Source organism: Lonchura striata, chromosome 10, assembly GCF_050655825.1.
Source record: "Lonchura striata isolate lonStrDom1 chromosome 10, ASM5065582v1, whole genome shotgun sequence".
Classification (NCBI taxonomy): Eukaryota; Metazoa; Chordata; class Aves; order Passeriformes; family Estrildidae; genus Lonchura; species Lonchura striata.
In genome coordinates, this window is record NC_140712.1 from 6,617,952 (window position 1) to 6,633,024 (window position 15,073).

General features: G+C 56.2%; 1 protein-coding gene across 5 annotated transcripts in view; it reads right to left on the reverse strand.

The window, feature by feature from the left end:
* The window catches only part of LOXL1 (lysyl oxidase like 1), a 14,473-nt gene extending 1,562 nt beyond the window's left edge, over positions 1-12,911 (reverse strand). The window contains exons 1-6 of one of the 5 annotated variants that reach the window (XM_085588547.1): positions 11,562-12,910; positions 5,438-5,591; positions 4,402-4,539; positions 2,677-2,833; positions 2,009-2,104; positions 60-175 (exon numbers count right to left, since the gene is read on the reverse strand). In XM_085588547.1, the coding sequence (XP_085444673.1) occupies positions 60-175; positions 2,009-2,104; positions 2,677-2,833; positions 4,402-4,539; positions 5,438-5,591; positions 11,562-12,825 (1,925 nt within the window). In that variant the 5' untranslated portion in view covers positions 12,826-12,910. Of the gene's footprint in view, positions 1-59; positions 176-2,008; positions 2,105-2,676; positions 2,834-4,401; positions 4,540-5,437; positions 5,592-11,561 lie in introns of all 5 variants that reach the window. The other 4 variants (XM_085588548.1, XM_085588550.1, XM_077785802.2 and 1 more) reach the window with 4 other exon arrangements.
* Positions 12,912-15,073: the final 2,162 nt, after the last annotated feature.

Sequence of the window (15,073 nt, forward strand, 5' to 3'; positions counted from 1 at the left end):
GGTTTTGGGGCAGTTTTGGGGCAGTTTGGGGTGATTTTGGGGCGGTTTTGGGGCCGTACTGGGCGATGCGGCAGTTGGAGGCGGTGGCGAAGCGCCCGCTGTAGTGGATGTGGCAGCGCACGACGTTGTTGGTGAAATCCGACTCCAGCACCAAATATTTGGGGTTCACCTGCACCTGGGGAACCCCAAAAAGGCAAAATCCCCAAAAAAAAATCAGCAGGGAAAAAAAAAATCCCCAAAAATCCCAAAAGTTAAGAGGGAAATGGGAAAATCAGGGGGGGAAAAAATCCCGAAAAATTAAACAACAAAATCCTAAAAATCAAGAGGGAAAAATGGGAAAATCAGAGGGAAAAAAATCCCAAAAAATTAAACAAAAAAATATCCCAAAAGTTAACAGGGAAATGGGAAAATCAGGGGGAAAAATCCCACAAAATATTCCCAAAAAATCAATTGGGAAATGGGAAAATTAGGGGGGAAAGCTCAAAAAAATTGAACAAAAAAATCCCAAAAGTTAAGAGGAAATGGGAAAATCAGGGGGGGGGAAACCCAAAAAAGAAACAAAATATCCCAAAAAATCAAGACAACAGCGAAAATCCCAAAAAATAAGAATAAAAAACCCCAAAAGCCCAGAAGGAAAAATGGAAAAAAAGACGGAAAATCCCCTGGAAAAAACGGCCGGGGCGGGAAAACCCGGAACTGGGATTGTCCACCCCAAAATGTCCCCAAATGTCCCCAAATGTCCAAATCCCCATAAAGTCCCCAATGCCCCAAATGTCCTCACTGTCCCCAGGGTCCTCAGTGTCCCCAATGTCCCCAAATGTTCCCAATGTCCCCAAGGTCTCCAATGTTCCCAGTCCCCCCAAATGTCCCCAATCCCCCCTAAATGTCCCAAATCCCCCAAATGTCACCAATGTCCCCCCAATATCCCAAATGTCCCCAAATGTCTTCAATCCCCCATTGTCCCAAATGTCCCTAATGTCCCCAATGTTCCCAGTGTCCCCAAATGTCCCCAAAGGTCCTCAGTGTGCCCAAATGTCCCCAATGTCCCAAATGTCCCTAAATATCCCCAAATGTCCTCAATGTACCCTCTGCTCCAAATGTTTCCAATGTCCCCAATATCCTCAAAGTCCCCAAATGTCCCAAATGTCCCCAAATGTCCCAAATGTCCTCAGTGTCCCCGATGTCCCCAAATTTTCTCAGTGTCCTCAATATCACCAATATCCCAAATCCCCCCAGTGTCCCCAATGTCCCCAGTGTCCCCGATGTCCCCAATCCCCCAAACGTCCCCAATGTCCCCCCAATGTCCCAGGTGTGCCCAAATGTCCCCAATGTCCCAAATGTCCCTAAATATCCCCAAATGTCCTCAATGTCCCCCCTGCCCCAAATGTTTCCAATGTCCCCAATATCCTCAAAGTCCCCAAATGTCCTAAATGTCCCCAAATGTCCCAAATGTCCTCAGTGTCCCCGATGTCCCCAATGTCCTCGATGTCCCCAATGTCCCCAGTGTCCCCAATGTCCCCAATGTCCCCAATGTCCCCAATGTCCTCGATGTCCCCGATGTCTTCAGTGTCCCCAATCCCCCCAATGTCCCCAGTGTCCCCAATGTCCCCGATGTCCCCGATGTCCCCAATGTCCCCGATGTCTTCAGTGTCCCCAATGTCCCCGATTCCCCCAGTGTCTCCAATGTCTCCAATGTCCCAAATGTCCCAAATGTCCCCAATGTCCTCGATGTCCCCAAATGTCCCCAATGTCCCCAATGTCCCCAATGTCCTCGATGTCCCCAACCCCCCCAATGTCCCCGATGTCTTCAGTGTCCCCAATCCCCCCAATGTCCCCAGTGTCCCCAATGTCCCCGATTCCCCCAATGTCCCCAATGTCCTTGATGTCCTCGATGTCCTCGATGTCCCCAATGTCCCCGATTCCCCCAATCCCCCCAATGTCCCCAGTGTCCCCAGTGTCCCCAATGTCCTCGATGTCCCCGATGTCCCCAATGTCCCCAGTGTCCCACCTTGAGGATGTAGTTCCCCGGGGGGACGTCGGTGATGTCGATCCACTGGCAGTCGATGTCGGCGTTGTACGTGTCGTAACAGCCCGGGGACAGCCCCTGGAATTGGGGTGAGAAACGGGGAAATCGGGCAAAAATGGGGGAAAATTTTCAAAAATGGGGGGAAATGGGGGAAAATGGGGGGGAAAGGGACAAAAATGGGACAAAGTGAGCAAAAAGAGCTGAGGAAGGGACAAAAAGTGACAGAAATGGCAGAAGTGACAAAGGCCATTGTCCCCAGGTGTCACCTGGGTGGGGGCAGTGCAGGTGCCGTGCCATAAATGGGGACAAAAGGGATAAAAAGGGACAAAAATGGATAAAAAGTGACAAAAAGGGACAAAAAGAGATAGAAAGGGACAGAAAGAGACAAAAGAAAGGGACAAAAGGGACAAAAAGTGATAGAAGTGACAGAAGTGACAAAGGCCATTGCCCCCAAGGTGTCACCTGGGTGTGGGCAGTGCAGGTGCAGTGCCACCAATGGGGACAAAAGAGACAAAAAGGGACAGAAATGGGCAAAAAGTGACAAAAAGGGACAAAAAGAGATAGAAAGGTACAGAAAGGGACAAAATAAAAAGACAAAAGGGGACAAAAAGTGACAGAAGTGACAAAGGCCATCATCCCTTTGGTGTCACCTGGGTGTGGGCGGTGCAGGCGTAGCGCTTGAGGTGGCCGAAGTCGCAGGTGGTGTCCTCCAGGCAGAAGCTGGCCTTGTGTCCCTCGGCCACCCGGCGGCCCGAGGTGACATCCAGCAGGTCGTAGTGGCTGAACTCGGCCATGCTGTGGTAGTGCCTGGGGACACCAGGGGGACACCGTGGGGACACCAGGGGACAGCATGGGGACAGCATGGGGACACCAGGGGACAGCATGGGGACACGATGTGGGCAGGTTTGGAACAGTGGGGACACCATGGGGACACCAAGGGACACTCTGGGGACACTTTTGGGACATTCCGAGGACAATCAGGGGACACTCAAGGGGACAGTGAGGGGACACTCAGGTGATAACAGGGGGACAGTCATGGGGACAGCCAGGGGACAAGCAGGGGAATTTCTGGGGACATTCAGGGGACACTCAGGACACGCCGTAGGGACACCAAGGGGACAGGCTGGGGACAGTGGGGACACCATGGCGACACTTTGGGGACATTCAGAGGACAATTGGGACAATCAAGGGACACTCAGGGGACATTCAAGGGGACACTCAGGGGACAATGATGGGGACACTCAGGGGACATCCAAGGGACACTCAGGGGACACCCAAGGGACATCCAAGGGACAATCAGAGGACAGTGATGGGGACACTCAGGAGACACTCAGGGGACATTCAAGGGGACACTCAGGGGACATCCAAGGGACACTGAGGGGAGACTCAGGGGAGACTCAGGGGACACCCAAGGGACACTCAGGAGACACTCAGGGGACACCCAAGGGACACTCAGGGAACATCCAAGGGACACCCAAGGGACATCCAAGGGACACTGAGGGGAGACTCAGGGGACATCCAAGGGACACTCAGGGGACACTCAGGGGACACCCAAGGGACACTCAGGGGACACTCGGGCTGTGTCCCAGTGGGGATGTCCCCAGCCTTTAGGGGCTGTGTGGGCAGGGAGGGGACATCAGTGCTGGGCACAGCAGGTGGCAGCTCCTGCCCTGGGGACAGTCACCGTGGCAGAGGGGACATCGACTGCAGGGCACGGTGGCTTTGGGGACAAGGAAGGTGACAGCAACCCCAGCAAAACGCCAAAAATGACACAAAAAGGGGAAATTCCACGGAAATGGCTCAGAACTGTCACCAGCTGGAAGGGACAAGGCTGGGGACACTCCATGGTGGCAGCTGTGCCACTGTCACCACCGCAGTGGCTTTGGGGACATTAACTCTGGGAGCGTGGTGGCTTTGGGGACAAAGAGCTGAAGGAAGACCCCAAAACGAAGCCACCAAATGGGGAAATGTCACCAAACTGCCACCAAAGCCCCAGAGCTGCCACCAAGGGTTGGATTGAGGTTGGGGACACCTGGGGACACTCATAGGTGGCACCACCATCACGGATGGTGGCTTTGGGGACAAAGAGCTGAAGCACAATTCCCCTTTATAAAGAACCCAAAGTGAAGCCACCAAACGGGGAAAGGTCACCAAACTGCCACCAAAGCCCCGGAGCTGCCACCCAGGGCTGGGGACACCTGGGGACACTCACAGGTGGCAGCAGTGCCACTGCCACCATCACAGCGGCTTTGGGGACCAAAAAAACCCAAAGAAGGTGACACCAAGGTCCTAAAGCGAAGCCACCAAGCGCTGAAGTGCCGCTTGGAGCTGCCACCGGGGGCTGGGTGAGGTTGGGGACAGCTGGGGACACTCACTGGTGGCAGCTGTGCCACTGCCAGCGGTGGCGGGGCTGGCTGGGCAGGAAGTCGGCCGTGCCCTGGTTCTTGACGCGCTGCGGGAAGCGCAGCAGCACCCGCACGTCGTAGTCGGTGGCCTCGGCCGCGTACGCCGTGCTGGGGACGGGGACGGGGACAGCTGCCACCGCTGGCACCGCTGGCACCGCTGGCACCGCTGGCACAGCTGGCACCGCTGGCACAGCTGGCACCGCTGGCACCGCTGGCACAGCTGGCCCCGCCCTTCGGGAGGAATTCCCATTTCCCAGGGAATTTCCTCCCGTGGGAAAGGAAGGCATGGGGAGGGGAAAGGGTGGGCTGGGTCCCAGAGCCTTTTCCTTTCCCTCTTCCTCTTCCTCTTCCTTTTCCTCTTCCTTTTCCTTTTCCTCTTCCATATTTCCTTTTCCACTTCCATATTTCCTTTTCCTTTTCCACTTCCATATTTCCTTTTCCTTTTCCTTTTCCTTTTCCTTTTCCTTTTCCTTTTCCTTTTCCTTTTCCTCTTCCTTTTCCTCTTCCATCTTTCCTTTCCTTTCCTTTCCTTTCCTTTCCTTTCCTTTCCTTTCCTTTCCTTTCCTTTCCTTTCCTTTCCTTTCCTTTCCTTTCCTTTCCTTTCCTTTCCTTTCCTTTCCTTTCCTTTCCTTTCCTTTCCTTTCCTTTCCTTTCCTTTCCTTTCCTTTCCTTTCCTTTCCTTTCCTTTCCTTTCCTTTCCTTTCCTTTCCTTTCCTTTCCTTTCCTTTCCTTTCCTTTCCTTTCCTTTTTCCTTTCCTTTCCTCATATTCCATATCCCATACCCCAAATCCCAAATCCCAATTTCAGTACCCCAAATCCCAAATCCCAAATCCCAAATCCTGCATGTCCCACCTGGCCAGGCAGCACTCCTCGGCGGCACAGCACAGTGCTTACAGGTGATCCCAAATCCCAAACCCCAAATCCCAAATCCCAAATCACAAATCCCATACCCCAAATCCCAAATCCCAAATCCCGAATCCCGAATCCCGAATCCCGCAGGTCCCACCTGGCCAGGCAGCGCTCCTCGGCGGCGCAGCGCAGCGCGTACAGATGCGCTCTCTGCACGTACGTCGAGGCCTGCACGTAGCTGGGGTCCGGCACCAGATCCGGGAGACCTGCGGGAAACGGGATCGGGGAAATCGGGATCAGACCCGGGAGACCTGCGGGAAACGGGATCGGGGAAATCGGGATCAGACCCGGGAGACCTGCGGGAAACAGGATCGGGGAAATCAGGATCAGACCCGGGAGACCTGCGGGAAACGGGATCGGGGAAATCGGGATCAGACCCGGGAGACCTGCAGGAAACGGGATTGGGGAAAATGGAATCAGATTTGGGAGACCTGCGGGAAACGGGATCGGGGAAATTGGGATCAGATCTGGGAGACCTGCGGGAAACGGGATCGGGGAAATCGGGATCAGATCTGGGAGACCTGCGGGAAACGGGATCGGGGAAATCGGGATCAGACCCGGGAGACCTGCGGGAAACGGGATCGGGGAAATCGGGATCAGACCCGGGAGACCTGCGGGAAACGGGATCGGGGAAATCGGGATCAGACCCGGGAGACCTGCGGGAAACGGGATCGGGGAAATCGGGATCAGACCCGGGAGACCTGCGGGAAACGGGATCGGGGAAATCGGGATCAGACCCGGGAGACCTGCGGGAAACGGGATCGGGGAAATCGGGATCAGACCCGGGAGACCTGCAGGAAACGGGATCCGGGAAATCGGGATCAGATTTGGGAGACCTGCGGGAAATGGGATTGGGGAAAATGGAATCAAATTTGGGAGACCTGAGGGAAAGGGGATTGAGGATATCGGGATCAGATCTGGGAGACCTGCGGGAAACGGGATCGGGGAAATCGGGATCAGACCCGGGAGACCTGCGGGAAACGGGATTGGGGAAATCGGGATCAGACCCGGGAGACCTGCGGGAAACGGGATCGGGGAAATCGGGATCAGACCCGGGAGACCTGCGGGAAACGGGATCGGGGAAATCGGGATCAGACCCGGGAGACCTGCGGGAAACGGGATCGGGGAAATTGGGATCAGATCTGGGAGACCTGCGGGAAACGGGATCGGGGAAATTGGGATCAGATCTGGGAGACCTGCGGGAAACGGGATCGGGGAAATCGGGATCAGACCCGGGAGACCTGCGGGAAACGGGATCGGGGAAATCGGGATCAGACCCGGGAGACGTGCAGGAAATGGGATCAGGATTGGGGAAATTGGGATCAGATTTGGGAGACCTGCGGGAAACGGGATTGGGATTGGGGAAATCAGGATCAGGACCAGGAGATTTGCCAGGAAACAGGATCGGGATCAGGACTGGGGAAATCTGGGATCAGATCTGGGAGAGCTGCTGGGAAATGTGATTGGGATCGGGATTGGGGAAATCTGGGATCAGGTCAGGGAGACCTGCGGGAAACGGGATTGGGATTGGGGAAATCGGGATCAGGACCAGGAGATTTGCCAGGAAACAGGATCGGGGAAATCCGGGGTCAGGTCAGGGAGACCTGTCAGGAAATGGGATCAGGATTGGGAAATCTGGGATCAGATCTGGGAAATGGGATCGGGATTGGGAACAGGGGCTGGGACAGGGTCTGGGGACAGCCAGGATCAGATCCCAGAAAACAGGGACATCCCTGGGGACATCCCTGGGAACAGGGACTGAGGACAGGGACATCCCCTGGGACTGGGGACAGGGACATCCCTGACCACAGGTACTGGAGCCACGTTTTTCCCTGGTTTTCCCCATTTTCCACCCATTTTTCCCCATTTCTTCAATTTTTCCCCCATTTCTTCCCATTTTTCCCCATTTCCCCCAGTTTTTACCTGTTTTTCCCATTTCCTCCTGTCTTTCCCCCTTCTCTCCCTTTTTCCCATTTTCCCCATTTTCACCTGTTTTTCCCCATTTTTTCCCTGGTTTTCCCTGGTTTTCTCTATTTTATCTTTCTTTTACCTCTTTTATCCCCATTTTCCCCCATTCCCCCCCATTTTTCCCTATTTCCCCCTGGTTTTCCCCTTCCCCCCCCACCATTTTCCCTGTTTCCCCCAATTTTTCCCCATTTCCCCCCCAATTTTTCCCCATTTCCCCCCGTTTTTCCCCATTTTTCCCCGTTTTTCCCTGGGAAGGAGAACAATGCCTCCTTGTTTCTGGGCCTGCCTTCCCGGGAGGGATCACGTCATTCCGTTGGAGCTCATTTCCTGCCCCATTCCCGCTGATGTAATTCCCGGGGGGACCCCAAAAAAAAAAAGCCGGGAGAGCTCGGAAAAAACTTCTCCCCCATCCCTTAAAACAATTCCTAACAAACAAACAACCCCAAAAAAAAAAAAAAAAAGGAAAACCACCCCGGGCTGGCCAAGGAAAAGTTTTCCATCCTTTCAGAATTTTTTTCCCTCCCTGCTGTTGTTTATTCCAAGGAATTCTTGGAAGCTCCGGAGTGAAATCCGACTCCTGGACCAACGGGGAGTTTTATGGGATTTGGATTTTCCCCTTTCCCGCTGGATTCTGCCCTGGGATGGCCCCGTTGTTTTTATAGGATCTCACGCCTCCTTTTTGGGGTCAAACCTCTGGAATTCACGGGATATCGGGATTGTCCCAGTCCCACCCCAGATTCCGGGGGGTTTTGCTGAGGCTTCCCAAAAATCCAGGGAAAACCGGCCCCGGATCGGGACAATCCCAGTGGGAAAAGGGTTTTGGTTTTCCCGCCCGGCCCCGCGGCCGCCCCGGGAGCTGCCAGAGGAGATTTCCGTCTGTTCCCGGGGAAAATCGGGATCACCGGCCCTGTTTGTGCAGGTGTACGGGATCAGCGGGAAAAGCCCACTGGGAGAATCCCATGGAAAAGCGGGAGAGGCCGGGAGCAGCGGGAACAGGAATGGGGAGACCCGGAGATACCGGGGGAATTCTGGCTTCCCATCCCGTCAATCCAATCCCAATCCCATTCCCAATCCTAATTCCAATTCCATTCACAATGTCAATCCCATCCCATCAATCCCATCCCAATCCTAATTCCAATTCCATTCACAATCCCAATCCTATCCCATCAATCCCATCCCAGTCCCGTTCCCAATCCTAATTCCAATTCCATTCACAATCCCAATCCTATCCCATCAATCCAATCCCAATCCCATTCCCAATCCTAATTCCAATTCCATTCACAATCCCAATCCTATCCCATCAATCCCATCCCAATCCCGTTCCCAATCCTAATTCCAATTCCATTCACAATCCCAATCCTATCCCATCAATCCAATCCCAATCCCATTCCCAATCCTAATTCCAATTCCATTCACAATGCCAATCCCATCCCATCAATCCAATCCCAATCCTAATTCCAATTCCATTCACAATCCCAATCCTATCCCATCAATCCCATCCCAATCCCGTTCCCAGTCCTAATTCCAATTCTGTTCACAATCCCAATCCCAATCCCAAATCCATTCATAATCCAAATCCCATCAATTCCAATTCCATCCCATCCCAATCCTATCAATCCCATCCCAACATCCCAATCCCAATCCCAATCCCACCCCATGCCCACGGAATCCCAGGATTCCCAGCCCCCAAAACCACCCCAATCCCAAATCCTACCCCACCAAAGGGAGATTTTCCCGGGAATTCCAACACCTCCTGGCCCTTCCGGGGCTGACACCAAACTCCCGCTTGGTGGGACCCAAATTCCCAGTGCCCCATGGAATTCCCAAATCCCACTTTCCTTCCAAAACCAAGCCTGGGGGACCCAATCCATGGGACCAGGGGGGAAATCCCTCCGGGAAATGGGATCGGGGTTGGGATCCACTGGTGACGGGATCAGGGCTGGGATCGGGATCAGGAACCCCTGGAGATGGGATTGGGGTCAGGACTGGGGTGGGGAACCCCTGGAAGTGGGATCTGGGCAGGGATGGGGGCCAGGAAGATTTGGAGATGGGATTGGGATCGGGATGAGGGAACCCCTGGAGATGGGATCGGGGTTGGGATCCACTGAGGATGGGATCAGGGTCGACATTGGGATGAGGAACCCCTGGAGATGGGATCGGGGTTGGGATCAGGATGAAGAAATCTCTGGAGATGGGATCAGAGATCAGGAAGCCCACGGAGATGGGATCCAGGTGGGGGTAGGAATGAGGAACCCCTGGAGATGGGATCGGGGTCAGGATTGGGATGAGGAACCCCCAGAGATGGGATCTGGGTTGGGATCGGGATCAGGAACCCCCAGAGATGGGATCGGGGTCAGGACTGGGATCAGGAATGCCCAGAGATGGGATCTGGGTTGGGATCGGGGTGAGGATCCCCTGGAGATGGGATCGGGGTCAGGATTGGGATGAGGATCCCCAGGAAGTGGGATCAGGGTAAGGACTGGAGTTGGGAAACCCCTGGAGATGGGATCGGGGTTGGGATTGGGATCAGGAAGCTTTTGGAGATGGGATCAGGATGAAGAAACCCCCTGGAGATGGGATCGGGATTGGGATCTGGGGAGGGAAAACTTTTGGGGTCTGGAGCCCCCTTCCCTTCCCCACCCCCTGGAGCTGCTCCCGCCCCTCCCGCCTCTGGATCAGGCCTGGAATTTTCCCGGCGCCTCTTCCCAGATTTCCCCAGGCCCCATTCCCACAGAAGCCCCGCTAATTCCCGCTAAAACAGCGGGATCGGATTCCTTCCTTCATTAACCCGGCCGGGGGCCGGGAATGCCGAACATTCCTGGCGGATCCGGCCGGGATTAGGAGGCTCCCGAGGAGCTTTGGCCGCGGGATTAATCGTTAATAATTAATAATTAACAATTAACGCCGGATCTGGCGCCGGCCATCGTTTGCTCCAATTAGGATCCCCGGGAGGTGACAGAGAGGTGACAACATTCCCAAAACACGGCGAGTGACCCGGAATTTCACGGGATCGGCTGGATTCCCGGGAAATTTCTCCAGGAAAAACGGGAAGCTCCGGGAATTTGGGTGTCCCGAATTCCCTGGCGGAGCCACCGGCACCTCGCGGGATCCTGGAAGGACACGGACGCTGCCAAAGGGGAATTTGGCCGGAATCTTTCCCAGGGAATTTGGCCGGAATCTTTGCCGGGTCATCGCCGGGGCAGCTGTCCTCGGGTGTCCTCCTGGATCCTCCGGAATTCCAGCATTCCCTGAAGGTGTCCCCAAATTCCTCCAATCCTTCACCCCCCATGCCCCATTCCTAGGTTCTCCTGCGATCCCAAAAATCCCCATTCCCGAGTTTTTCCCGCAGCGTTCCCTCCCTGGCTGGGCAGGGCAGGGCCCTTCCCAAAACCCCAAATCCTCCGGGATGGCTTTTCCCAGAAATCTGGGATGGGGCTGGGCAGGGCACGGCCGCAGGCTGGGATGGGATTCCCGAGGGACGGGCTGGGAACGGCTCCCGAGGGCTCGAAAACTCTTGGAAAGCTCAGCCCAAATCCACAGGATTGCATCGGGATGGGGAGGGAATGACCCCGGAGTGACCCCGGAGTGACCCCGGAGTGACCCCGGAGTGACCCCAGAGTGACCCCGGAGTGTCTGGAGCACAGATCCATCCGTACTTCCCAAAAATCCATGAATCGAGCATGTCCTGGACGGAATAACTGGGATCCAGCCCTGTCCCATCCCAAATATCCCATGGATAACCAGGATCCAGCCCTGATGTGATCCCAAACCACGGCACAGCCCCATCCCAAAATTCAGGATTACCTGGGAAATGGCACAGCCCCATCCCAAAATTTGGGATTACCGGGGAAATGGCACAGCCCCATCCCAAAATTTGGGATTACCGGAGAAATGGCACAGCCCCATCCCAAAATTATGGGATGACCTGGGAAATGGCACAGCCCCATCCCAAAATTTGGGATGACCTGGGAAATGGCACAGCCCCATCCCAAAATGATGGCACAGCCTCATCCCAAAATTCGGGATTACCCGGGACAGACCCCAGGAATGACCTTGGGCGCAGCCCGGCCTCATCCCACAAATTTGGGATGCCCCGGACCACAACACAACCCCATCCCAAAATTCTGGGATGCCCTGGGACACGACCCAGCCCCATCCCAGTCCCAGGCCCTGCTCTTCCATTCCCACCATTCCCAAACCCCCTGTGGCGAATCCCGGGAATTCCGCCCGTGCCAAGGAAACCCCAAACTCACCTCGCGCCCCAAAGCTGGGCCGGTAGACGCTGCCCACGCTGAGCCGGGCTTGGCTGTCGGGCACCGCCTGTGGAATTTCGGGAGCGAAGGGCTCGGGGTGAGCCACCCCAAAAGATTCGGGCGCCCGGAACGGCGGCTGCGCCTCCTGGGGTGGGAATTGTGCCCCGAATCCCAGATTTTCCATGGATCCCAGCCCGGGATCGGCGTCGGCGTCGTGGTACAGGCTGTGGGAGTAGCGGCGGTCCAGCGGCACTCCCGCGGCTCCGTAGGGATGCGGCTCCTCCCCGAAATCCTCGGGAAGCGCGCGGGGCTGGAGCGGGAATGCCAGCCCGGGCCCTGTCCCCAGCGGTGTCCCCATCCTTGTCCCCATTTCTGACCCCAAAGGTGCCCCCATCCCTGTCCCCATAGGTGTCCCTATTCTTGTCCCCATTTCTGTCCCCATCCCTGTCCTTATCCCTGTCCCCATTTCTGTCCCCATAGGTGTTCCCATCCCTGTCCCTACAGGTGCCCCCATCCCTGTCCCTATAGGTGTCCCTATTCTTGTCCCCATTTCTGTCCCCATAGGTGTCCCCATCCTTGTCCCTACAGGTGTCCCCATCCCTGTCCTTATCCCTGTCCCTATTCCTGTCCCCATTTCTGTCCCCAGAGGTGTCCCCATCCCTGTCCCTACAGGTGTCCCCATCCCTGTCCCCATCCCTGTCCCCGCCGCCACCGCGCTCCGCGACGCGGGCACACCGTCGGGGCGCTCCGCTTGCGGTGCCACCCCCGCGGCGACAAAGGGCGGCTGCCCCGCCACCCCCGCGGCGACAAAGGGCGGCTGTCCGGCCGAGGCGAAGGCGAACGACGACACGGCCACCCCCGGGGCTGTCGCGCCCGCCTGCCGGCCGCGCCCCGCCTGTCGCCGCTGTCCCCCCGCGCCGTCGCCCAGCGGCCCGTCCCGCCAGTTGGGCGGCACCTGGCCGAACCCGAAGGGATGTCGCGCTTGTCCCCGCACTGTCCCCGAGGCGGGCGCCTGGCGGCGGACGCTGCCGCCCGTCCCCGCGGTCCCCGCTGTCCCCGCTGTCCCCGCGGTCCCCGCCAGCCACAGGCGGCTGCCCGCGGGCCGCTCCTGCCCGGCGGGCACGAACTCGGCGCCGCTGTTGAGGAGGCTGTAGAGCCGCCCGTTGTTCTCCCACTGGATCAGCTGCCGCCACGGCTCCTGCGCCGCCGCCAGCAGCAGCAGCGCGGCCCAGAGCGCCCCGCGCCGCCACAGCCCCGCCGCCATCGCCGCCGGCGGTCCCCGTCCGGTGGCACCGCTGGTGGCACCGCTGGTGGCACCGCTGGTGGCACCGCCGAGCGCCGCTCGGGCCCGTCCCGCTCGGAGCGCGGGGCCGGCAGCGCCTCCGCCGCCTCCTTTTCCTCCTCCTCCTCCTCCTCCTTTTCCTCCTCCTCCTTTTTCCTTTTTTTCCTCCTCCTTTTCCTCCTTCTCCGCTTCTTTCTCCTCTTTTCCCTTCTCCTCCTTTTCCAAGCCTTCCTCCCTCCTCTTCCTCCTCCTTTCCTCCTCCTCCTTTTCCTTCTCCTCCTCCTTTTTTTCCTTCTCCTCCTCCTCCTTCTCCTTCTCCTCCTTCTCCTCCTTTTCCAAGCCTTCCTCCCTTCTCCTCCTCCTCCGACCCCGCCTCCTCCTCCTCCTCTTTTTCCTCCTCCTGTCCCTCCTTCTCCTTCTCCCCCTATTCCAAATCTTCCTCCCTCTCCCTCCTCCTCCTCCTCCTCCTCCTCCTTCTCCTTTTCCAAGCCTTCCTCCTCCTCCTCCTCCTCCTCCTCCTCCTCCTCCTCCCCTTTTTCCTTCTCCCCCTTTTCCAAGCCTTCCTCCCTCTCCCTCCTCCTCCTCCGGCAGGAATTCTGCTGCAGTTCCGCGGGATTCGCTCCAAGGCTTCACTCGCCCAGCGGATTCCCCCACTCCGGAAGTGCATCCAGGCGGGAAAAAAAAACAAACTTGGAATTTTCACTTTCCCCTAATTTTTTTAACCCCGGCCTGACTCCCGGAGTGAATTTTGGGTGGAATTCCTCCGGATTCGGTCCCGGGAAGCGCCTCCAGAGCGGATCCTGCCCTCCGGGAGAAGGCGCGAATTGCATCCAGTGGGGATAAAAAAAAAAAAAAGTGGAATTTCCCATTTTCCCGCTTTTGGAATCCTTCAGGGATTCCTTTTCCTGCCCAATTCCCACCACTTCCCGATTTTTCCGGGAAAAGCCCATTCCCAAAGGAAAACCCTGCCCAATAAATGGGATTTTCTCCCAGCTTTTGCCTCTTTGGGGCCATTTGGGATTTTCCCTCTGGATAGTAAATCCCGAATTATGGCGGAGAACGCCTGGAATTCATCGGGAATTTGGCTGGAGTTCCCCCCCCCCTTTTTTTTTGGGGGGGGGGGGGAATGTTGAATAAAAAATGGAATTCGAAGACGGAATCCCCAAATTCCAAACCCCATGGCCGGTGGGATCCCAAATCCCTCTGGATCCCCCAAGAATTCCCGGGTTTTCCCCTCTTGGGAATGCTGGAGTTGATGAAGCAGGGCAGGACGGAAATCCGGGAAAATTCCCAAATCCCCAAACCCAAAATCCCATATCCCAAATACCCAATTGTCAAATCCCCATTCCCAAATCCCAATCCCCAAATCCTGATTCCCAAATCCCCAAATCTCCAAACTCTAAATCCCCAAACCCCCAAATCCCCAATCCCAACCCCCAAATCCCAAATCCCCAATCCCCAAATCCAAATCCCAAACCCCAATCCCCAAATCCCAAATCCCCAAATCCCCAAACTCTAAATCCCCAAACCCCCAAACCCCCAAATCTCCAATCCCCAAATCCCAAACCCCAATCCCCAAATCCCCAAACTCCAAACCCCCAAATCCCAAACCCCAATCCCCAAATCCCAAATCCCCAAATCCCCAAACTCCAAACCCCCAAATCCCAAATCCCCAATTCCCCAATTCCCAAACTCCAAATCCCCAAATCCCCAAACTCCAAACCCACAAATCCCAAATCCCAAATCCCCAATTCCCAAATCCCAACCTCCAAAATCCAAATCCCCAAACCCCCAAATCTCATATTCCAAAATCTCCAATCCCCAAATCTCCAAATTCCAAACCTCCAAACCCCCAAATCCCAGATCCCAAATCCCGGTGTCAGCGCCGCCAGGGGGCGCACGCAGCCCGCGCTGGAGCGGCCAATCCCGGGAAAACCCGGGAAATTTTGGGATCGGGATTCCTCGGGAGAGCGAGGCCGGGGAATCCCAAAATCCCGGCCGGAACTGGGGAATCGCCTCCGTCCCGGCATTCCCGGCGGGAATCTCCCATGTTCCAGAAGGTTCTGGGGCTCCGGAAGGATCCCGTTCCAACATCGAGGCAGGAGAAATTCCCGGATCCAGGGGGTGCGAAGGATTCCCAAATCCCCAATCCCAAACCCCTAAACCCCAAATCCCCAATCCCAAATCGGAAATCCTAAATCTCCAGTCCCCAAATCCCCAATTCCCAACG